This window comes from Tripterygium wilfordii, chromosome 7 (genome assembly GCF_013401445.1).
Source record: "Tripterygium wilfordii isolate XIE 37 chromosome 7, ASM1340144v1, whole genome shotgun sequence".
NCBI lineage: Eukaryota > Viridiplantae > Streptophyta > Magnoliopsida > Celastrales > Celastraceae > Tripterygium > Tripterygium wilfordii.
Genome location: NC_052238.1, coordinates 14,853,876 through 14,878,929, shown reverse-complemented (window position 1 = coordinate 14,878,929; position 25,054 = coordinate 14,853,876). Strand labels below are relative to the sequence as shown.

Below are 25,054 nucleotides of genomic sequence, written 5' to 3'. Positions count from 1 at the left end.
TTTGTTTTAAATACTACTGACAGATATGTTTTTCATTAGAATTAAATATTGAGTACACATATGCTTCACACAGTTTATTGCCAACCGTATCAACGTTGGTTGATTATTATTCTGATGATGAAATATTAAGTTTTTTTCCTAACAAAGTTGTCTGCTAGGTTGGATATAAATGATAGATCTAATCAGGTAAAAAAAAAAAAGTTTATTGATCTGAAACAAAATTCTCGTTAATTATTTGTTTTTAAAACTTCAATATACATTACTGAATAAGTATTTTTGACCATTATATAATTAGCATAATTTATATAACTTGAATGAAACTTTAATAATATTAATCAAAGCTATATTACTAAAAAATAAATTAATTAATTAACCAAAAAAATTATCGCTAGATTTTTGTGCTTCGCTGAAACAAGCCAAAAATATTGATAAAATATTAAAATAAAATAAATTGATCGGCAAAAGATACTTTTTTTTTCCTTAATAAATATAATAAAATAGATTCCATATATGACATGATTTTTTTTTCTTCTAATTCTTTAATGAAAACTCTATAAATACTAAAACAAATTAATCTTCATTTATATCTTTTTCCTATAGCTGGAGTGGTAGACAAACACCAATGGTTTCTACGTCTGCTAACATTTGTCTTTTTCTTTTTCTTGTTGATCTCTTTCTCACTTCATCAATCACGGAAGCACGATATGGGGAGGATAACTCTTCGGCCAGTCACCGTCCAAGACTCAAACTCCCTTCCCTTCATACCGGTGGCCCCCTTTTTGAGCACCTTTGTCGATATTCTGGCTACTTTGATCTCCCAGATACTGGAGGTGCAAGGTAATTGAGTGAGTTTTATGGTTTTGCGTGGGGGATTTTTATGGTTTTTGTGGGGCACCTGTGCACCGGTTAGTCCGGTCTCTCATGGTATAGGCCGGCCAACATTCACATCAAATCTCACCGAAATAGGTCAACAATCACATCAAATCTCACCGATTTCAGGATATCCCGTATCTCTCAATGCTAAACCCATGACCCCTTGGTGATGGGATGGAAGAGTGAGTTTCCAACTTACCATTTAGGTTGAGTGGTAACTTGGGTGTGGTGTGATCCCACAAGGGCAGAAAAAATCCCCACAATTTTATTTCACAAATATATGTTAGTTATTGCTATTTTGGTTTAGTAGATAATATCATTCAGAAATTTCATCATTTACTACTCCTTTATCTTTTTGTAGGATGTTTTACTTTTTCTTTAAATCACGAATTCACAAGCATGATGATCCAGTTGTGTTATGGTTAAGTGGAGGACCCGGAGCTAGCAGCAGTATGGCATTGTTTTATGAAAATGGTCCATTTCGTATCACAGAAGAAAGTAGTCTTATATGGAACGAATATGGATGGGACACGGTAATAATATCATGAAATTCTCTAATTTTTTTCTCATATACAATAATAAAACTAGGACAATACATGGATTGTGAACATATATATATTGGAAGAATATTGAATGCTTGTGTAGGTTCAGGAAGATTTTAATCCGGACTCATTACCATAAAATGGTCAAATGCATATGAATTAAATATGCTCTTTTTTTTAAATATATATATATGTTTAACTTATATTGACCAATCAGTTCATCAAACTACATTATGTTATATCTCAAAATTTTAATCTCTCCAAAAAATATTAAATTTTATTTTTGTTGATGTAGGTGTCAAACATTATATACGTTGATCAGCCTACCGGAACGGGTTTTAGTTATTCAACTGACGCGAGAGACATAAGAGACAACTTAACCAGTGTCACTAATGATTTATATAACTTCTTAAAGGTTTTTCTTTTGTCTTATCTTATTTCCTCTCAATGATTGATAAAATATGGTGTTAATATATTTTTTTTTAATTTTGTATCGAAATCGCAGAAGTTCTTTGAGGAGTATCGTGATTTTGTTAGAAACGATTTTTTCATAACTGGAAATTCTTATGCGGGACACTATGTTCCTGCTCTCGCTTCTAAAATTCAGCAAGAGAATAAAAAAAACGAGGGTCTTATCATAAAACTCAAGGCATGTTTTTTTTTAATCTCAATTGATAATCTTTTATATTGTTTTCTCATTATATATGCTCAAAACTATAGTTTTACAGGGAATTGCTATTGGTAATGGACTTACGAATGCTGGAATTCAATTACCAACGATACCGTTTTTCGCTAAAATCAATGGATTAATTACTGAAACAAAGTACTCGTTTATAAAGGAAGAAATGGTTCCAAAATGTGAAGAATCCATAAAAAATTGTGGTACGTACAACTTATTATTTTTAAGCAGTATATTCTCTTTGTATATTTTAGTGATTATTGTATATTACATTTTGCCTGTGTAAGGGACCAAGGGTCCTAATTAAACTAGTTAATAACAATTAAATCACTTGATTAAATTGATTTGTTTTGCTCAATTTGGCTTCTTGTCAGATATGGGCGATCAAATAGCTTGTGAGAGGGCGTATACTGATTGTAATGACATAGTTCAAGAGATTCGTAACGTTGCAGGAAATAAAAATGTAAACTAATCACAAGACAATCACATATTTATAGAAATTCTTTTATGCGGACATCCGCAATTTAATAATTTACGCACTCTAATTTTTAAGTGTTTTCAAAATGAAATAACAAGTGGAGCCCACTGTTTTGAATCCCACATGTTTCAAATCAATGGTAAGATTAAGGTGTGTAAGTTAATCTCATCATTGATTTGAAACATATGAAGCTCAAAGCAATGGGTCCCACTTACTATTACATTTTTTAAAACACTTAAAAAGTGGAGTGGATAAATTATTAAGTTACAGACGTTTGCATAAGAGAATTTCTATATATATATATATAAACATTATTAACGTATCTTTGTGGTGTACAGTTTTTTGATATTCGGGTTGACCGTTTGGGTCCCTTGAATTATGACTACTCAAAGATGGAGTCGTTTCTCAATACACAATCAGTACAGGATGCTCTTGGAGTTCAGCACAGAACATTTGTTCCATGGAATTTCACAATATTTAGAGCATTGCAAAGAGACTATGTGAAGAGATATGACACAAAAATTCCAGACTTACTTAAGAATAAAATCAAGGTCCTCGTCTATAATGGAGAAAAGGATCTAATGTGCAACTGGATGGGTAATCCATACTCTCTCTTTTTTTATAATCGAGAATGATACCGTATAAATTTGTCTTTTGAACATCCAGACCTAAATTCGGGCCGTCATGGCTACAAACACCAAAAATTTTCACCTGACGACAACGTAAATTGGGTCAAAACCCAACGTATAGCTACAAAGATATTGGCTCTAGTAAAAATTGAAATCAAGACTTTCCGAGCCCATACAATTACTCCAACATACATGATCTATTTACGATTTATTTTTGTGCTTACACTTTGTCTAAATTCTTAGGATTTTTGTTTATGAACAGGAAGTTTTAATTGGGTCACGGAAATGGAATGGTATGATAAGGAAAAGTTTGGCGAAGCACCACTTGCTCCATTTCATGTTGATGGTAAAACAGTAGGAGACCGCACAAATTATGGACCTCTCACTTTCATCAAGGTTTGACAATCTTTGTGCTTCCATGTCTCCATAGTTAGATATAATATAAGAGTAACAAGTTGATTCGCGAGATGGGTATTAATTATTTGGCCTAAAAAAAGTAATCTTTCTCGATAAAGTCGGTTGATTAGGATAAAATTCGATCCTTTAGGAACCGTACATGCATCCTTTGATGCATACGGTTCAACAAAAATCGCGAAAACAAAGAAGAATCAATGTATAGATCCTAGTTTAGTACAAAATTTAGCATGATTTTTGATGAGTCTCTTTATGTAATAGGTTCTTAATGCCGGTCATAAGGTTTCAATGGATCAGCCGAAAGTTGCTTGGCAAATGCTACAAAATTGGATGCAACAAGAACTCGAATAACAATTTTTTTTTTGGCTTGTGGCTACACTCCCTTAGCAGTGTACTCGATTAATAATGTACTAGACTTCGATTAATAATGTACTAGACTTCAGTATCAATACATTAAGGCAACACTCTGTCCAAATGTTTGCTAGTACAATGTTATTTCTTAATGCTAGCCTTTTGGAATAATTAATTAATGGTTTTGTGATCACTAATCCTATTCAGTATTGCAAAGACATGAATTTTTGGTTTTGGAAGTTCGAGTGTAACGATAAGGTTAGGGTATTGCAAAGACATGAATTTTTGGTTTTGGAAGTTCGAGTGTAACGATAAGGTTAGGGAATGAAAGAATATTTGCCACATGAGATTGGGGACCCAAGTCTAACATCGCAAGTTTGGGTCTAACTCCCTATTGAAAACTCAAGTTTATAATAAAAGATTTGTCATCCCTTATAAACTAGACTCCAAATCTGTTATCTTCCGACGTGGGATTCTCATCAATTAATCCTGACATGATTAGTAATTATTCCGTTTCGTAGAGTTTATTAATTTTAAAAATAAACTAAATTATAAGTTGCGAAAAAACACACTCTCATATGTTAAATGAAATTTATGCATATTAGTTGTGGAAAGTCTATTTTGTTTGAATATTTATAAGTATAAATTATAGATTTTTAAGTATAATTATTATTATAATTATAAGTATAATTTATTATTAGATTTAATTTTAAATATAAATTATCTATAAATATAATATTTTACGATTTTTTAAAATAAAATTAATGGTGCTGCCGTAAAGTTGTTTCATTTAAAAATTATTAATTATTAACTTCCCGAATAATTTCCATTTTTCATTGATGACGTGGAGAAAATTGGATTTATTAACTACTGGATACCACAGCAAACCTCGTAGCATGGTCAGTACACGTGTCTCTCTAACGAGCAACGACGCCTTCGACTTTTGTCTTCTCACCACGTTCTTTTCTTCTTCCTCAAACAGATTTCTCGCGCTTTTCAGATTCTCCTCTCTGTGTTGTTTCTATTGATTTGCTGGTAGAGGTGAGGCAAGCCCTAATTCGTGTCAATCTTTGTTCTTAGATTGATTTGGCGCGCGGTTATATGCTACTTCTAGTTTATGAGAGGGGTGTGATGAGTCGAATTATCCTTCAGTGATCGAGATTGGTTGATCGGAGAAGTCTAAAGGCTCGTAGGTTTCTTGTTTTTCTTTTCTGTGTTATCTGATAGTAACGATGAAGGCGATGGAGACGATACAAGATCTGATTGAGGAAGCGAAAGTTAGAACGCTGTGGTGGGCTCTGTGTATATTCTCCGTTACTTACTTCTTATCTCGTAAGTTCATCCTTTTCAAATACGTTGGAGTTCTTTCTGGTGAACGAGCAGTTTGAGTGTGTCTTCATGAATAATTCTTGTTTTTCTTGTGTTTTTAGCTTGTGTAGCATTTGTATTAGAGCATTTGTGAGTGTCTTGGACGAGAAATGACTAGCTTTTTATTTCGCGCAGCAGAGTAGCTAGGGTTTTGTATTGGATGATTCTGCGTTTGCCCATTCTGTTTTTTTTTTCACCTTTCATTAATTAGTGGTAGTATCTCTTTATATGTTTTGGCATTTGAAGGTGTTCTTGTTGGAATGTCATGGCCTTTTTTATCCATGGATATATTTGGTTTGAAATGATCTGGATTGTGTAGCGACCTGATCAATTTTGGCCAAGAATTTACTTTAGTTCTGTTTCTTTGAAATTTTCAGTCTCTGAATTAATTTTCGTGCTAGCAAACATGCACATGCAGTTAACTGAGGCTTTGTTGTGGGTTGACCTTTCATGCACTTCGCAACAATCTATTTGATTAGGTCTGCAAATAAGTTGAACTGTATCTTGTGCTCTTTGTTAGTGCTCATTTTCTTCCTTAACAAGTTTTAATTGTCTTCACTTATGTATAATCACGTGTAAAATGGAATATTGAGGCTAACATTTTGATTGTTTTCTGTTCATTCTTTTTTTGGTACTCAAGTAGTGAGAGGATACTGATAACAAGAAAGTAAAAAATTGGGTCTTGCAGTCCAATTCTATATTTTGTTTGATTTTCAAAAAGCTAAAAGAAATTAAGCTTTAGATTCCTGTAGGATTTATGAGGTTTAAAATTGTGATGGATATGGCAATTCTCTATGCATTTCTCACAAACCAAACTGTACAAAAAAAACAATGAAACTTTTGCAATGTGAAAATCAACAATTATGCATTGGACTCAATATTTTGAGAATGTTACCGCTCTACATTAGATAATCATTTTGTATGCCCCTTGCAATTTATGTACCATAACGGCGTAATTTTATACAGATACAAGCTCATCAATGTTGATGAACTTGCCCATATCTATTCTATTCGTTTTGGCGTTACGCATTCTAGGTAATGAGGTGCAGTTCAGCTGGAAAGCCCGAACAGCTCACCGCCAAACCTATTTGTCTCATTTGGAGAAGAAACAGTTATCCATGAATGATTCAAGGCCTTCTACTGCACCACTCCCGCCAAAGTGGAAGAGAAAAATCGATTCTCCTATAGTGGAAGCTGCTATCACTGATTTTATCAATAAAATATTAAAAGATTTTGTGATAGATTTGTGGTATTCTGATATCACATCAGACAGGGAGGCCCCCCAGCTGATGCATGCAGTTATTATGGATGCTATTGGTGAAATATCAGGAAGGGTTAAAGAGACCAACCTTGTCGATTTGCTAACAAAGTACCGTCTCCTTTCTTTTCCTTTTTTTTTTTCGCTTCTTCAAATTTCTATAAAAGAAGAGAAGTAAATTCGTATGTCATTTGGATCCTTTGTCTAGTGTAAATTGTGGTTTGCCAAAGAAGATCTAACAAAATAGCTGGTGAGTGTTTCAGGGATGTTGTTGATTTAGTAGGTGACCACTTGGACCTTTTTAGAAGAAACCAAGCAGCAGTAGGTATTGAGGTAATGGGAACGTTATCTTCTGAGGAGAGGGATGAACGATTGAAATATTATCTTTCTGCTTCTAAGGAGCTACATCCTGCACTGATATCTCCTGAGAGTGAGTACAAGGTGTGAGTGGAAGGTTCTTACAACAGAACATTTTATTTTGTTGCCAATGGTTTGTATTCTATATGAGGAATTATATTTTTTCACAGGTTCTTCAGCGGCTTATAAGTGGACTATTAGCTGTAGTATTAAGACCTCGGGAAGCCAATGTTCCTTTGGTTCGTTGTATTGCTAGAGAGCTCGTAACTTGCTTGGTGATGCAACCTCTTATGAATTTAGCAAGCCCTGGGTGAGTACTTGAGTCATCAGTTCTTTCTTGGTTCAGTAATATACTGTTCCATACTTGGTCTTCAAATATTTTTTCCTAGTTACTTTTTGAATGATATTTGTTTCACACATAAAATATTTAATTTCTTTCCTTGTCATGGGATTGTGTCATGGGATTGTCTTATGCATATTGAGGAACAATTTCTTTTTTGGCCAGGTATATCAATGAATTGATCGAGTGTATATTGCTCGCCTTTAATGATGATAGCACTAAAGAGGTGGGTGGTAATCAGTCGGCAGGGGGCAGACATAATGGTGATTCAACTGCCACAAAATTTTCATCCTTGCATTATCCAGGACATGATATGACTTTGGCCAAGGTTGACGACTACAAAGATACATTGGTTAATCAAATTAGCTACCAGGAAGAGTTAATGCAGCCAAGACCTGCTGATTGGGCACGAATGCTGGAGGTTGCCACTCAAAGAAGAACTGAAGTCCTCATGCTCGAAAATCTCGAAAACATGTGGACGAAAGGAAGAAATTACAAAAAGAAGGAGCAAAAAAATATTAAAAATATAATCCAAGAACCTGTTGCAAAAGGTTTTGGAAGCAGTGCTGTGCCTTCGAGGAATTTGGGGAAGGAAGGGTTGACCAAGAGTGGAATCCCCACAGTAAAAGAACAGAAACCTGCGGTGCAAATAGCCCCTGATCTGCTAGGTGAATATGAACGTGGGGTACATTTGTCACAGAATCTTCAAAAGCAATTGTCTGTTGAGGAAGGACTTCATTTTGGTGAATTTAAGAACACAAGTGAACTTGCCATAAATGAAAATAGAAACAAGCTTAAGAGATCGAATAGTACTTCTGCTCTAAAAGTTCAACCTGATATGAAAAAGGTGTTTACAGTAGATGATGGAGGGCCAATTATATCAGAGTTCTACTCTCCCGATTTTGGCAGCCGCAGTGAGGACTATAGTGTTAAAAGAACGTCAGATATGTTAATTCACTCTGTGGGACCACCTTTTCCGAAGCTAAGATGTAGGGTGAGAATTCTTGCTATTAGACATGTAAAATTTAGTCATGAATTGCTTTTTGCATCCTTTCCAAACTCATGAATTCATTTTGTGCACTTTTTGATATTTGCTGTCAAAAGTCAAAACTAAATTCTTCTGTGCCTTTCCATTATGTTTCTACAGGTTTTGGGAGCATATTTTGAGAAACTTGGATCGAAGTCCTTTGCAGTCTATTCAATTGCGGTGACAGGTGCTGAAAACAGAACTTGGTTTGTGAAGAGAAGGTTTCGTTCTTATAACTGGACAGCTAGTTTATGCTGTAAATTTTGGTGTGCATGTGTTTCTATACAATATACGTTCGACATTGTTAGTGCAGTAATTAAGAAATCTACTGAAAATTTCAGATTAGCTCTCTGTGACTGGAAATTCTTGGCTTGATTCCTCTCTTGTTCCCCTTACCTCTGCAGATACAGGAATTTTGAACAATTGCACAGACATCTGAAAGGCATTCCCAATTACACATTGCATCTGCCCCCCAAAAGAATATTCTCCTCAAGCACAGAGGACGCTTTTGTTCATCAGCGCTGCATTCAGTTTGATAAATATCTACAAGTATTTTTTTGGTCCATCTCTAAATATTTTTTAGCTCTTAGTTTTCTTTCAAACTTCAATATATCTGCCTTCTTCCAGGATCTTTTGTCCATAGCTAATGTTGCCGAGCAGCATGAAGTGTGGGATTTCTTAAGTATTTCCTCAAAGGTATGCGTCTTCCTCGTTATAATTTTTGCTGAATGTTTTATCATTTCTTTCCTCTTTTTTTATTCAGTTTTTCATTTCCAAAAATATGAATTATTCTGAAAGGCTGCTTTTCTTAATTTTTTGTTGAAGAATTACTCCTTTGGAAAGTCTTCTTCGGTGATGAGAACACTGGCAGGTATATGTTAACTTTTTAACTATGTATATTTGTACTTTAGCTATTGTATTTGGCTAACTTTGTTTGCATTTGGCTTTTAGGTGACTGTTTTTCAGTTTTCTGTTTTGATATCCACTCTAACCTAAATGCATCCCTGATCATCAGTGCTATATGCAAGATGGTGGTGGTGTTTCCTCCCACCTTTCTTTGCCCCAAATTTTTTTATTTGGTGGAAAGGAAGTCGTATATAGAATAATTGTGTACCATCTTTTGATTTGCTGCAAAACCAGACAGTCTCCTGTGAATTTTTTTTTGTTTCTTCCATCAGATCTGCCCAGAATTCCCCTGAGCTTAAATTGCCCATTTTATAAGCATTTAATGGAAAAGAAAAATGTAGATGGAGTAACCTTTAGAGCATCGTTTGATTTTTTGTAGACCAGACAGGCAGCCTTTTCTTATTTTGCATTTATTCTGCATCTTTCTTGCGACAGTGTTTAATATTGCTGTCTTTTCTCCTCTGCCTATTAGCCTCTGACAGTTTCAATTTTATTAACATGAAACAGTTAATGTTGATGATGCTGTGGATGATATTGTACGCCAGTTTAAAGGGGTTTCTGATGGTTTAATGCATAAAGTTGTTGGTACGTCACCCCTTTCAGTGGAAGCCTCTTCTTCAATCTCGAGTAGGCATGTTTCTTTGAATTCAGATGAGATGAATAAATACATTTTAAGGCAGAATATGTCGGGAACGGCGAATAGTTCTTCTGATAATGAAGCAAATGACAAAGAAGTGAGGTCTAGTCCGCAGGGCAATGGGTGGCATTCTGACAATGAATTGAAGTCAAAGAGTTTTCCACCTCGGGTGGTTACGTGCGGTGAAGAATCTAAAAATTCAGTTTTGGAGAATATACATGACGTGAGAGTGAAATCTGAATGCGGTCCCTTGACAAACTTGCATGTAACCTCCTGTGATATGGATGATCCAGTTGGAATGCCACCAGAGGTATTGAGTTGTAGCTTTATTTATTATCTGATTTTTAGTATCTCTTGAATATTCTGCTCACACGTCACTATGGATGCTTTATGCCGGTGAAACTCTCTGAGATGTTGCTTTTATGTGCTATTTTTAAGTTGCAAAGACATGTAGGTTTTGTCAGCAATAAGTTCCTCATCATGGCCTACCTCATATTATTTCATCAGTTATACACTTATTCTTATTCCAAATGGAAATTATATAAGAGTTTGTTTGATGGTTGTGTGTGAGCAGTGGTAGGGATGATAACGGGAAAGAGATGTTTATTAATAGACGAAGGCCTTGCCTGATTGGTTGAGCCAAAAGTTAAATGCAATAATAAAATACGTAAACAACTCTTGTGTTTACTCCCGTGCACACAGATCTCATAGTGGGCGGGGTCAGGACAAGTACTCGACATAATATGTGGAGAGACTGTTTCGAGGCACCCCTGCAACTCTACATTGTAATGAAAAAGTCAAGGGTCATAAAGGTTGAATTGTGGGAAATTTGTCCACATTTGCAACCAAGTAGCAAAACCTCTTGTGGAAATGAACGGGTGTTGGAATAGTCTGGGAAGGTCTCACCGAGTGAATTATAATTGTTAGGAGTAGCTTGAAATGCGTGTCAAGGATGAAAGACTAAAAGCTTTATTGATAGAGAACCTGGGGACAAAGTGAAGGACATCTAGCCTGCGAAGTTGAAGTTTCAAGAGCTGATGCCTGATGCCAAATTTTATGGTTAATATATTTGGGAGAGGGTCTAGCTATTGTCAACCACGAAACAAAATAAATTATTAAGTTGAAGAAGGCATTTTCCTTGAATTTCAATGTCTCTTTGATTGATTAAGGATAGATGGCTAATTCCGTACAAGAAAATAAAGGATAGATGGCTTATTACTTATGGCCTTGGTTTAGAGGAAACTCTAATGCGGATAAAACATTTTTCATCAATGTAATTGATCCGATCTAGTGCTCATGATGTACTTGGCTAGTTGCGTGCAAGTCCCTTTGTGCCCTTGTTAATAGATTTTGACTTTGCTTTCTCTGCTGGAAAAGGGGCAAAATCAGTAAGCATGAAAGAAACTTGGTGTACACATTGGCTGATATGCAAGTATGTTTTGTCTATTAAATATTTATTTCATAATTATATATCTTTGTCTTCTTGTTTTGTTCATTTACTGTCACATTGCTTATCATATTCACATATCACTTTTGCATTGGGGCATCTAGAATTTTTGTATGTTATTTGATTTTTTTTGGACTGATGTTAAGTTTTATGATATCATTGGTTGGAAAGCATGCTATTTTGTTTTCTTTTTCTTTTTAGTGATTCCATTAACTATTGGATGTTTACGATTTTGATTTCTTCCAGTGGACCCCGCCAAATGTAAGTGTGCCTTTGTTGAATCTTGTTGATAAGGTCTTTCAGCTGAAGAGAAGAGGTTGGCTAAGGTAAGCTGATTTTTGCATTATATAACCAAGTATGAAATATTTGCTATGGAAAATCATTTACAAAAAGGCAAAAAAGAAAAGAGAAAAATTATTTACAAGGTTATGCACAGGGCTTCGATATCTATAGTTTGGTAGAAACTTTGATTTGATTGTCAGCAAATATAGCACGTTAATTTGACTGTGGCAAAGACATGTTCTCTTTGCTTTTGGTATTTAAGGTTGGATGGAGAATTTGAAAGACTCTTAAAACGGATGGCATGCAATGTTTTCTTGCAAATAAAAGGAGATGAAAATTTTGATGAATTTTCAAGGTCTGGTTGAGTTGGTTGATTTTGACAATATCAGAACCTACTTAAAAAAGTTCATTGAGTTTCTGTTTGCTTCTAAAATAATTTGGAGTGGGTATTGATTATGTCTTTCTTTTTTACTTTTCTTTTTCTTCCTTCTCTCACTTAAATTTATTCTTTTTATTTATTTTTTTGAAAAACTCTCTAAGTTGCTTCTAGGATGTAGAAACCTTTTCCTTCATTTTCAACTGGAAATTAATGAAATAGGTTTAGAAATTGGTCTGCGGTAAAATTTGTAGAAGCAGTTGTGGAAGCTTTCTTGTAGATTTTTTTTGGCATTTTAGTGGGGAAATTAATCTTTTTATTGAAACAAAGGCACCAATGGGTTGCCACCCAGTGTTAAAAATTCCAGACCAAAACATCTTATTTGTTGGTGCGAACATGAAAGTCTTGGTCTAGGCTTCCACAAATGATATTTCTTTTATAACAACTAATAGATGTTGCTTGAAATTTACTAAGTTTCTTCCATATGAAGTTTCTGAAGCGTAGAAGTTTACTTTTATGAGGACTTCATAAGAAAAATTATTTTTAAAGATTCTATATTTGAGCTCCTACTTATGATGAACTCATGGTATATATGCACTTGGGGCTGATTTGTGAAAGTGTGGACCACCCTTGCTCTAACTTCCACAGTTCCACACTTGTATCATAAGTTTTACCTTTTTGTTCTTTCACCTCCATCATGAATTTGGTTTGCTGGCTAGCACTTGTAAAAATTATGTGAAAGGTTTTTAAAGGCGTTAGCTTATCTTCTGCCCTGTAACTTTTGGCAGCAACCCCTTGGTGCTCTTTAATAATTTTTTTTGTTTTCTCAAATTATGTTGTTATAGACTCTATCTGTATTGGCATTGCTCCTTCTGCTAAGAGTATCAATCAAAATGCTGCCTTAGAAATGTCAAATTTGTTTCAGAGATTGTAGACCGGCATGCCTTTTCTCCGTTCATTTTTTTCTTCTCTATTCCTTTTTCTCCTCTCTAATATTTTCATTAGAGACTAACTTTGGAAGAAATCCTTTATGTTCTTTGCCAACAATAACTGACTCTTTCCTGAATTTCTACCTTTTCATTGTTCCTTCTTGTCATGTCTGGACAATCCTCTCGACCTTTTTCCTTTCCTTTTAACCCTTTTTTTTTTCCTTGATTGCACTTTTCTGGTCCTACTTGATTGAAATTATCTATACTCTGTCCTTTTTCTGCATTCTTTTTTTTTTTCCTTTAATATTTTTCAATGTTGAAAGTTATCATATAAGGAGTCCTTTTTGTCCTATGGAAACAATTATGGACCCATCGCTGAATTCCTTTATCGTGTTTTGAAGAAATCTCTCTGCTTCTTTTTTAATCTATTGTTTTGTCTGCTACCAATTTTCTCTTCCTGCTTGTTATTATGTTTTATTGGTCTAGACTAACTTATGCTATATTGGTTCTGCAGAAGACAAGTGTTTTGGATATCTAAGCAAATACTTCAGTTAGTCATGGAAGATGCAATTGATGATTGGCTCTTGAGGCAGATATATTTGCTTCGTAGAGAAGAAACTATTGCTCAAGGGATTCGGTGGGTTCAAGATGTAAGAACTAACCCAGTTATCGGAACCATTGATTTATTTGCATCCATGCCTTCACGACCTTGCCTTTGCCACCGACCCCTTTATTTTTCTTTGTGGTAAGAAAGATTATCTGAATAATTTGAGTTGTTACTGTAAAATGAAAAACAGATTCACGTAAGGGAAATTTGCATTCACCAACTTTCTTGACTTAAACTAACTTGAAAAGCTTCTCACTAAAAAGGTTATTCCAATGCTAAAAGAAGTTGTTTTGTGCAAGCTTGAGAAAAGTTTTATTAATTTGTTGGATAAGTAAAAATGAACTACTAACACACAATAGCTTGAAGCAATTTAAGCGGATATTGCGTTGAATTCACTTCCTTTCTTTATGCTCTAACAGTTACTGCCCTTCTCAATAGATTCAAGCTACTGAAATATGAATAATTGTAGTTGAGATTTAGGATATAATTTTCTGAATTGTTTTTACTAGGGTAATAAACGAGGTTTTGAAGGTTCTAAAAGGGGGATTCAACTACAATAAGAGAAGTCGAAGAAATTTTTTAAGAGATTTTGCTAGATAGAATTTTAGGAAAACAGCTGGAAGATGTACCTTATGGTACTGTGGTTATTTTGTTGAATTCCATTTTGACATGTAGAGTATAGATTGTCAAGTTAAGCTTAAGACCTATCTGAGCTGACATGACTGAACAGGGCCGAGTATGGGTGAAATCCTTACTTTTCAAACGTATGCTATATTCTAGAAAATTTTAAATTTGAGCATCCCACATCTGCGTGGTTTTGCTATATTAATTTGTGAATTTTGTCAGTGCCATTTTTGAATTTTAATTGAATTGCTACTTATCAGAGAATGTGGTATGCGGCGTATGCCACCTATTATATGTCTAGACTTTTGCTTTTTTAAAGTGGATTTTCTCCTGCCTGTGGTGTCAGTCCCTTTGCTCAACTTTCATGCTATTGGTGTGCGCCGCTTCAATATTTCAGATGCAATATACATTTGGCATGGGCAGATAAATTTCATTGAAGCTAAGTAAAATTTATAACTTCTCGTGTTTTTTATTATGATATTTTTAGCTCCTTCTGAGGATCTTGTCGTCATTAATAACAACTGTACTATCCTCTTAAAATTTTAAGCAGTAAGGACTGCAAATGCAAACCCCTAGCTTCAATTGTACAGACAACCTTACGAACTTCATGAAGCAATAGTTATATATCTAAGCAGAAGAATTTTGGTGCAGCAATGCCATCTTGTGCATTTGATATTTTCGGCTTTAGATCACTATCTTTTATTGGTTTAGAATTTCACTCTTTATGGAATTAGATAACTTATGAAAGTTTCAAGATGCAGTTAGACAGTTGTCTCCTTGAGCCTAGGTGCAGAGCATGCTGCAAACACATGCTTGAATTGGTTCGTCTGTTATTTGAATTGTTTGCATTCATATATATGACAAATTATGACATAGAAAGAGCTTCAAGAAGTAAAAAGATTTATCAGTTTTGGCTACTATCTAAGATGAGCCAAACATCTTTTGACACTCAAATATTTGGTGCAATTCTTTGTAATTTTTAACATGTAGTCTTTGTAGCTTCTGCAACCCCAGTTGCCAGATTGACAATCTGCCTGTTAGGCATTGAATTTATGTAAGCAATGAACTATTAGGTCACTAATACTTTTTTACACATTTTTTAATGTTTTATTTTGTCTAACCGTGAGCATTAGTGTCATTGCTTACATGACTGCAAGGTGATTGGATATCCTTCTCTTTGATAAATCTGAACTATCGAGTTTACATCCTTAAATTTAATGCTCATCATGTTTGTCGTGTGTGTGTGTCCATGCGAGTGCGTGTAAGCAAACTTGAAAGGTCGAGCAATGTGCACATTCTACTCTAATTCTAGATTTTCTTTAGGCTCTCTGGCCTGATGGAACATTCTTTACAAGAGTTGGGATTGATCAGAACAAGGAAGATGATCCTCAACTTCATCATAAACCGTTTCAGATTTTAAGCCAATTTGGCAGCGACAAGGTCTCTGAACCATGTTTTTTTGAGCAGCAACTCGAGGCTGCTCATAGAGCAAGTGAGGTCAAGAAGATGCTCTTTGGTGAGTATAATTCTGTTAAGGCTGGACACAATGCTTGTGCATGCACGTATTTACACTAAAAAATTGAAGGTTTTGTCATCATTATTGTCTTATTTATCCCTAATAATTTGGCATTAGAAGTTTGCAAATTGTCTTGGAAGCAGTATTGTGGCAGTTTATTTAATCACCTTTGGAGGTTTTTGTGGGGTTTTTTGGCAATGATTTTTGTATACTGCTTGCCTTGAGTAGTCTAATATGAATTTTTATCGCATAGGCGTACTTCAACATTTGCAACTTATGGAATTGCTCCACTTAGCATTTGGTACAAAACAATCATATTTCAGAGTTATTGTTAAAAAAATTGCTGTTCTATAAGTTATGCAGAGTGTGCCAACAAAAAAGATTAGCGGAGTTTTAGAATGGGAATATCTAATATGGGTTTTTCTGGTATCCTATGTTTTAGGAGTGTAAGAACGCCTTGCTGTCTGCTTTAAGGGACAGCATCCTTGCGGCTGAATGGTTGTGGGAATGTGGGTTGTGACATTTACTCCTTATCTGTCCTTGTCTTAATTGATCTATTTTTATTTTTGTGAATGTTAGAATGATTGGGGCATGATTTGCATGTCATCAGTATTTTTCTTTGTTTGAGCAACAAAAGTTGATCTTTACTACAACACTTTTAACGTGACCCTTTTGCTGCTTCTACAGCTTTTGTTTTCTATTTTATCTGTTTATCTTTGGCGCAATCGATTTGCTTTTATAATTGTGTTCGTCTAAAACTTTCTTGTGTACAGCTCGGAAACATTTGTCTGTTCTACTGTTTTTCTGTTGCTCCCGTGGCAGATATTGTTTTGGGTGTCTTTGCTCTTCAGGGGGTAACAAAACTAATGATTTTTTGCTCTTTTTTATCAGATGGAGCACCAACTGCCCTTGTTAGCTTGATTGGGCATAAGCAGTACAGACGATGCACAAAAGACATTTATTATTTTACTCAGGTTGAGCCTCTGATCCTTCTCACAGCTGCATCTTTTTTGTGCGCGCTTTCACATTTTAATTATTTAAGTTATATGCTTTTGAACATTTTAGTCAACCTATTATTTGTTTTATTGTATTTGCAGTCTACCATCTGTGTAAAGCAACTTTCATACGGGATTCTTGAACTCTTATTGGTATCTGTTTTTCCCGAGCTTCGGGATCTTGTGCTGGATATTCATCAGAAGCATGCTGGACCTGCGTAAACAAGTTACATTTCTGCGTTATCCTGAGGGAGGCTCCTTATGGTCCCTGTATACACCAGGCACAGGGGATCATCATCAAATCCAAACCGTTAAATTTTGTGATTTCCCTGTGTTATTGCATTTTATGGAGAAGTAGGGAACACGATTGATGGAATACACATTCTTTTGGGACGCAGGAAAAGGACTTGCATCTTCCCCATTGGAATTGTACAGAGCTGTACATTCAGACCTTGTACATAATCCAATCTTCTGTGCATACCAATTACTTTAGACGTAGTATATGCATGCAATGGGTTTTTTTGTTAGCTGACCAAGTCCATGGCATTACTTGTTCTTTTGTAATGGTTGGTTTCAAAATTCAGTTCTTATATAGTGATCCATTCTTGATGTATCTTGCTCAAATTCTTAAGACCCATGAGGGTTCATAGAGAACAGTTTTGTTTCCTTCTGAGCTGGAATATTTGCTGATAGAAATGGCACTTTTCTTACTACTGTAAGGCACCTCTGGGTGCTGTTAATGTCTAATTTCACGTACTATGTTCTCTCTTTGTATTGGCCTATTTGTAAGGCACCTCTGGGTTCATAGAGAACTTAAAAAAGACTATTAGGTATCTATTATTAGATAAAGTAATTGTAATTGTGTGGTGTATTTATGGTGTTTGATTTTGAAGTAATTGTAAGTTGGTAACATTCAAATAATATGGATCTATTAAAGTGCGATGTTCTTGGGGAAAAAAACAGTCCCTCCTCTACTTTTTTATAGCAATATTTTAAAAAAAGAAATAGTAAGTAATAAATATTAATGATTTATTGATTTTTCAATCAAATTCTGGCTTTTTTATTGAATAAAAGTTAATTAATTAAAAAATAAAAAAATCTGAGTGATTCTAAATTGTTGCATGATTTCCAACCTGAAAAATTTTCATATGTTTTAGGGGATTTACACAAAAGGATAAAATGTGAGAGTTGTGTGTTTTAATAAGGACGAGTCAAAAAAAATTTAGAAAAAAATTACACTAAAATGTCCTTACATTGTCAAAAATATTTCAACTTCTTCGGTATTTTTTTTCTTCCCCCTTAATAGAGTAAGTTTGTTGTCTGACCATATTTCCCGAAAAACATACTATCAAAATGAAGCTCCATGGTAGTCCAACCAAAACCCAATCATCACTGACATTGATGATCACTTGGGTCACCGAAAAAGTTTGATGAAATCGTGTACCACCGTTTGAAAAATAGTTCAATCCGGCCAATGCCGACGACCACCAACAATTCACCGGACCAAGGCGCATCATCTCTGAAACTAGATCTGGTAACATGAGTGTGAAAATGGTTCTAATTTCTGAATCTGTTAAATATATTTGGATCTTCCAATATTATATATGTTTCAGATCTCCTGATATTATATATGTTTTAGATATGATGATATTACATTTGTTTAAACAAAATTCTTATGTTTCGACCTTTATTGTGACGACATTACTACTGGTTCTACCGGAATCTGACATTGAAGTTGCTACCAAACATGAAGAAAACAACCAGATCCAGCTACAACGCCATCACAATCGAAATGGTCCAACCCTAGCTATGCACGATGACGTGCATACTCCCAAGGGGAAGGATTGATAAGAATTCCACATTGAAAGATGGAGTCTTGCTTATAAGGGAGGGAAAATCTCCCATTATCAACTTGTGTTTTCAATAAAAAGTTATACCCAAACTTGTGATGTTAGACTTGGATCCTCATCACGTGTAGCGGGGTATTCATCACACCACAACAACCCCTAGCCATCATTCGACGCCGTCATCTGCCAAACATTTGTCTGTCGAAATCTGGCCTTGAAGTTGGATGGACCAAAAATCGTCCAAGCATAAATCCACACTACAAAGCCCGCGAGAGGTTTAATCGACAGAGCTAGACCCACGAGAGTCTTAGTCGACCAAGCCCATGGCCCAAGATTCGACCGACATATACTAGACCCACGAGAGTCTTAGTCGGGCCGGATAGGCCCAAGGCCTAAACAAATTGACAACTAGACCCACGAGAGTCTTAGCCCAGCTTGCAAAGACCCACGAGAGTCTTGAGCCCAACCCAAAGGGCCCATGAGAGCCTGGGTGGTCTACGTAAAGGCCCATAGAAGAGAAAACACCAGCAAGCTCATGGAGGCCCTTCTATCAAACAAGGGCCCAAAGCCCACGCTGCTAAGGAAGCTCCTATTTGAGTGCTTGATCCTAGTCAAGGCCCAAGGCCTGTCCGTGCGGTCGACACGTGCTAGTCACGTGACTCAAAGCACTATAAATAGATGAAAACCCTCATCATTCACGGGGGGATGGACGAGGTACATCTCTCTCTCTCTATAAAAGCCTTTCACTTCTCTCACTAAAATATTTATCCCACCAGTGACTGACTTGACCGTCGGAGCTTCCCCGGCAGGCACCACACCGGTGTTCAAGCTTGACGGTCGACCCTTAGTGTGATCTTGCAGGTTGTCGTAGGCCTCATCCGACTTTACAAATTGATTGTAGACTTTTGAGTCTACAGAAGTCACTACCAAACATGAACTGTTGGTTCTACCGGAATTTGACGTTGAAGTCGTTACCAAACATGAAGAAAACAACCAGATTTGGCTACCAGAGACAATGCCATCGTAATAAACCACCACATAAGTGTTACCTAGCCTATAGTTACCGGAGGAGGAAGATTTGATTTAGGTATTTAATGAGGAAGATAAAGGGTATTTCTATCAATAAAACAAATATATATAACTTTTTATGTTTTTATGGAATATTTGTTTTAATCTATATGAATAAAATTTATTTTAAGGTTCTCATTGGCAAATATTTTAATTGAGCGACTTCCGCATTAATTTTCCCTATTTTTTATTTATTATTTTTAAAAATATTTTTGACCTTTTTGAGAAGCGCGCTCTGTGTGTCTCCGTTCTCCCTAAAAGTGTCGATTTCTCATTGGAGTACCGTACGCAGTCTCTTGACAGACTCATTTCAACTCTCGCACGTTTGTTTGTTTCTCCTCCTGAGAGAAAATGGTGGGTACTCCGAGCAACAAGAGAGGTCATGATGACAACCTCACTCAAGACCACAGCAACAAAATCAACACAAACGATTCGGTGACAGTAGGGAAAGAGAATGGAGGAGTTACCACTTGTGTTTCGGGATACGAGCAGTCCCGGGAGCAAAGGATCAAAGATAACAAGGAGAAGATGCAAAAGCTGGGCATTTTCGATCTCTCTCTCAAGCTTAAGCCCCGTATTGTCAAGAAAACAGGCCGAATTAATGGTTCATCTGAGAAGAAATCTCAGAACCCATTGCCGGATTCCGCCCCCGCAAGGCGCTCTTCTAGGTATTGTTATGAATGTTGATGGGTTTTCAATTTTTCATTATTATTTATGTATTTATTTATTGATGGGTGCGGTTTGGTCGGTGAAAAATGGAGGGAAAGATATTATCTTTATTTTTTTTGGGTTTTAACATCGATGTTTGACCTCTCCGTATGTTGTTTTATTCATTTTTGGGTGTCCAAAATGGAGAGAAGAAATGAAAACAGGATACAAGTTTGAATCTTTTTTCTGCCCCGATCCTTTTGTTTTATGCAAATATGAGTAGCATGATGCAGAGATACTCTGTTCCAATAAAATTTAAATCTTTTTTTTTCTGATTCTCTGGTTCCTATATGTCATCTAAGTATATAGGCCATGCTTATATGTACCGTGGTTTATTCGCATTTTGGTGTTTGGTAATGTAAAATGAAATTGCAGTTGTGATTGCAATTGGATTCATTCCTTGGCTTGAGTTTGGTTGCACAGAATTTTGCTCCTTATTTAAAATCGCACATTTTGCTTGAAAAAAAGATTTCAGAATCGTAGTTGCTGATAATACTATTTGGTATCTTTTTCACAATGCTTATCTTTATTATTGCTACCCCAAATGCACCCTTAGTTCAGTTCTGTTTTGCTTGACAAAAACAAGTTTGGATTTGTTATTTCTGGTCATGAGAACATGTAGTATCATGTCAAATAAATAGTTGTTCACAGAAGTCATTTGGAAATATTAACGCAACGAGAATTAGAAGTGTTTTTTATTGCATTAATATGTGAGAGTAATTCTTTTTTAATTTTCAATTAGCATTAACTTTTAATTCTTGAATATTAAGTTTTCTTCGTTGTTTCACTTAGACTTTTCTTGGTAGAAGGGCTGCAGGGGGTCCAGAACACTTGGATTAACAAAGAGATATAGTGAACCCAGGATTGTATGTTCTATTTGGAATTCATTTGTGAATTCAAAGAATAATGAGGATAGCATATTTGTCCACGTGCACAATCAATTATTTCTTGAATCATACTTATGGCAATGCTTCAAGAGGAAAAGCTTCTTTAATTATACTTGTGAGTAGATGCTTCTGAAGCGGTGAAGCCTTAATGAACCAAGTGTAAGGATTTTTCCTCATCCTAGAGAGAATCTTACACCCGTAACAAACTAACCATATCAACGACTTGGAGAATTCCGGTTCTCCATGGTTTCAAATGTTTAGTAATTTATCATTCAGAAGCATAAATTATTTTCCTTCCATTTAGTTACCAATACCATTTTTATGCAATGATTTATGAGCAAAACCTTTTTGCTTGTTTTCTTTTAGATTGGAGACCATAAAACCTGTTAATTACGCGGAGAAGCCTACCCAAAAGAAACGAGAGTCCTCAGGTAATGCTGAAATTGTTTTGAAAGAAGGGTCCAAGCCAGAAATATATACAGAAGAGCATGAAAAGCTTTTGGGTCATAGTAAAACAAGTTGGAATCTCTTTGTGGATGGATATGGTGAGGATGGGAAGCGGATCTATGATCCAGTCAAGGGAGAGACATGCCATCAGTGCAGGTCATTAATGTTTTGCATTATTCAAAGTGTTCTGTGCTTAGATACTTTCTTGGGGTAGAGGCAAGCTTGATTTCTGGGTGATTTTAATATGTGTTACTCAGTACTCAATAGTCTTTCTTACTTCCTTTTATCATGTTTAGCAAATAAAGTTTGCTTTAAGACTTAAGATTGCGGCATTAATGAACCTGAAAAATGAGGATGTTAGTAATGGTTAATATTTTGACGTGTTATAATTGTAAGGAAAAGTTCCATAGAATGTACTGAAAATAGGGTCAGTAAATTATAAAGTTCTAGTAAATCTAAATATAGCTGATACCATTGTCTTAAACTCTTCAAGTCATGATCATAACATACCTGTCTTAAGTAAAATATATGGCTTAAGTATCCACACACTGTGTAATATATATGAAGTATTTCTCTATTATCTTTGTATATGTACAAGTGCAGTGTTCTACTGAGTTGCCATATTGCCTTACTGGGGTAGGTGGAGCTAAATGTCTTCCATTAATACAAAATCTGTTGACTGGATTTAATTGTGTTGCTTCTGCTAAGAGTTTATGCTACTGTAGATAGTATGCCAAAATAGTGCTGGTCATGACTTCTAAAATCTTGAATATTCATTATTTGCTGAACTGAAACATGTATGTAAATATAGGTTTGTCATAAAAAACCAGCTGAGTTGGGTTTCTAATTGGTTATTTGAAATTCCAAGTTGGTATCATTAACATAGTTCGACTTCCAATTTCACCATGAATTGTGGAACTTTTCAGTCTAGTGGAAATTACCCTGTTTCTAATGATTCCATTTACTTTAAGATGGTTGCTTCAACAATTACTGAATGGAGTGTTATTGTGTTCATGCAATTAAGCATGCCTGAGGTGAAATCTGTCAATGCAGACAGAAAACTCTTGGGCATCATGCACACTGCAGTAAATGCACATTGGTTCAAGGGCAGTTTTGTGGAGATTGCTTATACATGAGGTAGGCTTCAATTATCATCAACAGGACTGAAAGTAATAATTCTTTTATGGATGTGTTACAATTCTCTTCTTCTTTGAAACGTCTTTTTTCCTTGTTAAAGAAGAAGCCAGGATAGAGTGTTGCTTAAGTAGGCCATCTTTATTATCCTTGTCAATTTATGCTTAACTGGTATATATGTTGAAAAGTATTGTTTTTTAGCTCCTTTTTCTGCTTGAAAAATCATTTGCACTGATATAAATCTTCTTTTTAAAAGTCAGAAGTGTTTTTTTATGAAAATTCAAGTGTCAGAATGGTTGTATAATATGTTATGGGATTTATGGAATTCTCAATTCACCAAGCTCTCCATTTCATTAAATTTAGGGATAGAAATACTGTCTGTGTATTTCATCCCATTCTTATGGGTGCCAGAATAAATGGATGTGCAGAACTTGTTCTTCCATGATTACTAAAACAAACCACTAATTAAATTGAAATCACATATGCATTGAAAAACAGCCTACATTTGGCACTCACCAACTCCCAGTGACGGGAGCATTGAGCATTTGGCCTTTTCTTTTTATTACCTGAGCAGCCACACTCGTGGTATGCCATGATGAATTTATGTCATCATGGATGATAACACCAGTTTGTGTTTAATATCCCCTGTATGTGCAGATATGGTGAGAATGTCATAGAAGTCAACCAGAACCCAGAATGGATTTGCCCTGTCTGTCGAGGTATTTGCAACTGCAGTCTTTGCAGAAAGGCAAAAGGATGGGCGCCAACCGGTGCTCTTTATAAGAAGGTTTGTGTAACACATTAGTTTGGTTGTGGTTAACATACTTTTATCGTCATTTGTGGCGATGGATCTCATTGTTTTTATCTTCATAATCATTTATGGTCATGGGTCTAAAGGATGAATGTGTGTCTAACTTCCATGTGCAGAACACACACAGACAAACCAATGTACAGTAGTGAATGTATGTTTCTGTTCATGCGTGTGTGTGATACATATATGAGACATATGTACTCCAATCAAAACAATTAATGTTCCATTAAAAAAATATATTTTTGTATCTATTTATAAAATAAGTCAAATCTAGTGCATAAGCTCCCTCTACCACTACAGGATATAGGGAGCACAGATAAGTGCGGCCTCATCTTTGCAGTTGCGAATGCTTTTTCGTGATTTGTGTGTTTCATTTTTTTTAATTGATTGGGCACCCCTTTATGAGGTGATATATGTTCCCTGCTGTAGTATCTGAAGATAGAGAGATGGACCAAATAGATTCATTTAGCATTTACAGCAGAAACAATGCAATCTTTTTTTCTTAATTTTCAGGTTGTAAGGCTGGGATTTAAGTCTGTGGCTCATTATCTCATCCAAACTCTTCGTACTCCAACTGGCGAGTCTGGCGTGAAATTACTAGGGGCTGAAAGTTTCGATTCTGAGGGTAAAGGTTCCCAGCTTTCGTTGCAACTCGAGTCTCATTCAGCTGCAGATGAGGATTCTGATGGATTTCAGAAGCCTCAAGCAGCAAAGGTTGATCGTGAAATGGACGATGAAATGGAAGTACCGTGCTTGGACAGCAAGAATAACGTTGGATCTGAAGAAGAAAATAACGATAATCCCAGTGGCAATGATGATGTGTTACAACAAAAAGAGGGGGGACATAGGTCTGATGAATGATCATATGCTCGAAGCTGGCTTCCGTCATCGCTGAACTTCATGCTTGAAGTTTAAGAGGCCAGATGACTCATTTTGTGCGCTTGTGTCGAAAGGGGTCGATCCTCTATTTTGTACAGTATATATAATAGGAAACTTATGGGTCTGCAAATTTTGTCAGAGATACTAGGCAGACTCTTCTTGTATGGCTTGAGTATTTTCCTTTTGTCCAATGAGGACCACCAAACTTTGTGATCATATGTGGAAGGAAAGTTGCATTTTGAAACCCATGTGAAATTACTAATCTTGTGACAAAAAAAGCCTTCTTCCAAGGTTTTCCCTTTGCATTTTGAACAGCATTCCCTTTTTGCCTTCTGATTACTGTGGTCTGGTCAAAAGTCAGAAGCAACAGAGGTTCTGTAGGGCAACCTGATCAACCTTATACTATCTCTGTAGCTTTATGTTTTCAGGCACTGAAAACACGAGCTGTCAATCCAGTCCGCTCTACGCTGGCGACAAGTAAAACTGAGCATGAGCTCTTGAGGAGAAAACGATGCTAAATTTACGACTTCCCGCATTTGCAAGGAGTTATTATAGTCAACTTTATCATCTAAACCAAAATTTCTTTGTGCTTTATATTTACCATTTCAAGGAAAGACGCATGAGAAATATTGAGAGTC

General features: G+C 35.7%; 3 protein-coding genes across 9 annotated transcripts; all 3 read left to right on the top strand.

Moving 5' to 3' along the window:
* Window positions 1-255: 255 nt before the first annotated feature.
* On the top strand, window positions 256-3,966 carry LOC120002639 (serine carboxypeptidase-like). Its single transcript, XM_038851398.1, has 9 exons — window positions 256-837; window positions 1,235-1,406; window positions 1,711-1,830; window positions 1,921-2,064; window positions 2,144-2,297; window positions 2,469-2,557; window positions 2,911-3,169; window positions 3,464-3,597; window positions 3,877-3,966. Exons 1-9 carry the CDS (start codon window positions 623-625, stop codon window positions 3,964-3,966), a joined length of 1,377 nt encoding a protein of 458 aa, XP_038707326.1. The 5' UTR covers window positions 256-622.
* A 901-nt stretch (window positions 3,967-4,867) lies between these two features.
* LOC120002048 lies at window positions 4,868-17,405 on the top strand. 7 transcript variants are annotated; one of them, XM_038850608.1, is made up of 15 exons: window positions 4,870-5,268; window positions 6,301-6,703; window positions 6,856-7,033; window positions 7,120-7,259; window positions 7,455-8,283; window positions 8,437-8,537; window positions 8,721-8,865; window positions 8,944-9,012; window positions 9,142-9,187; window positions 9,730-10,169; window positions 11,553-11,632; window positions 13,408-13,543; window positions 15,448-15,640; window positions 16,532-16,614; window positions 16,738-17,405. In XM_038850608.1, exons 1-15 carry the CDS (start codon window positions 5,199-5,201, stop codon window positions 16,855-16,857), a joined length of 3,033 nt encoding a protein of 1,010 aa, XP_038706536.1. In that variant the 5' UTR covers window positions 4,870-5,198; the 3' UTR covers window positions 16,858-17,405. The 7 variants fall into 7 exon arrangements, 4 of the variants coding, with proteins under 4 accessions (XP_038706538.1, XP_038706537.1, XP_038706536.1 ...); XM_038850607.1 differs by having other exon boundaries at window positions 4,870-5,298; XR_005469085.1 differs by lacking the exon at window positions 16,738-17,405 and having other exon boundaries at window positions 4,868-5,298; window positions 13,408-13,638.
* Window positions 17,406-19,860: 2,455 nt separating this feature from the next.
* Window positions 19,861-24,702, top strand: LOC120002836 (cell division cycle-associated protein 7-like). The gene is made up of 5 exons (XM_038851678.1): window positions 19,861-20,218; window positions 21,512-21,748; window positions 22,646-22,729; window positions 23,384-23,513; window positions 24,051-24,702. Exons 1-5 carry the CDS (start codon window positions 19,902-19,904, stop codon window positions 24,396-24,398), a joined length of 1,116 nt encoding a protein of 371 aa, XP_038707606.1. The 5' UTR covers window positions 19,861-19,901; the 3' UTR covers window positions 24,399-24,702.
* The last annotated feature ends 352 nt before the right edge of the window (window positions 24,703-25,054 follow it).

Excerpts from the sequence above, each read along its gene's own strand:
- LOC120002836 (XM_038851678.1), top strand. The coding sequence starts at position 19,902 with ATGGTGGGTACTCCGAGCAACAAGAGAGGTCATGATGACAACCTCACT. Across the intron at positions 22,730-23,383 it reads GGAGATTGCTTATACATGAG|ATATGGTGAGAATGTCATAG; the intron begins GTAGGCTTCAAT and ends CTGTATGTGCAG. Across the intron at positions 23,514-24,050 it reads CCGGTGCTCTTTATAAGAAG|GTTGTAAGGCTGGGATTTAA; the intron begins GTTTGTGTAACA and ends CTTAATTTTCAG.
- LOC120002048 (XM_038850607.1), top strand. The coding sequence starts at position 5,199 with ATGAAGGCGATGGAGACGATACAAGATCTGATTGAGGAAGCGAAAGTT. Across the intron at positions 8,538-8,720 it reads ACTTGGTTTGTGAAGAGAAG|ATACAGGAATTTTGAACAAT; the intron begins GTTTCGTTCTTA and ends TTACCTCTGCAG. Across the intron at positions 16,615-16,737 it reads ACATTTATTATTTTACTCAG|TCTACCATCTGTGTAAAGCA; the intron begins GTTGAGCCTCTG and ends TTGTATTTGCAG.
- LOC120002639 (XM_038851398.1), top strand. The coding sequence starts at position 623 with ATGGTTTCTACGTCTGCTAACATTTGTCTTTTTCTTTTTCTTGTTGAT. Across the intron at positions 2,065-2,143 it reads GTCTTATCATAAAACTCAAG|GGAATTGCTATTGGTAATGG; the intron begins GCATGTTTTTTT and ends ATAGTTTTACAG. Across the intron at positions 2,558-2,910 it reads ACGTTGCAGGAAATAAAAAT|TTTTTTGATATTCGGGTTGA; the intron begins GTAAACTAATCA and ends TGTGGTGTACAG.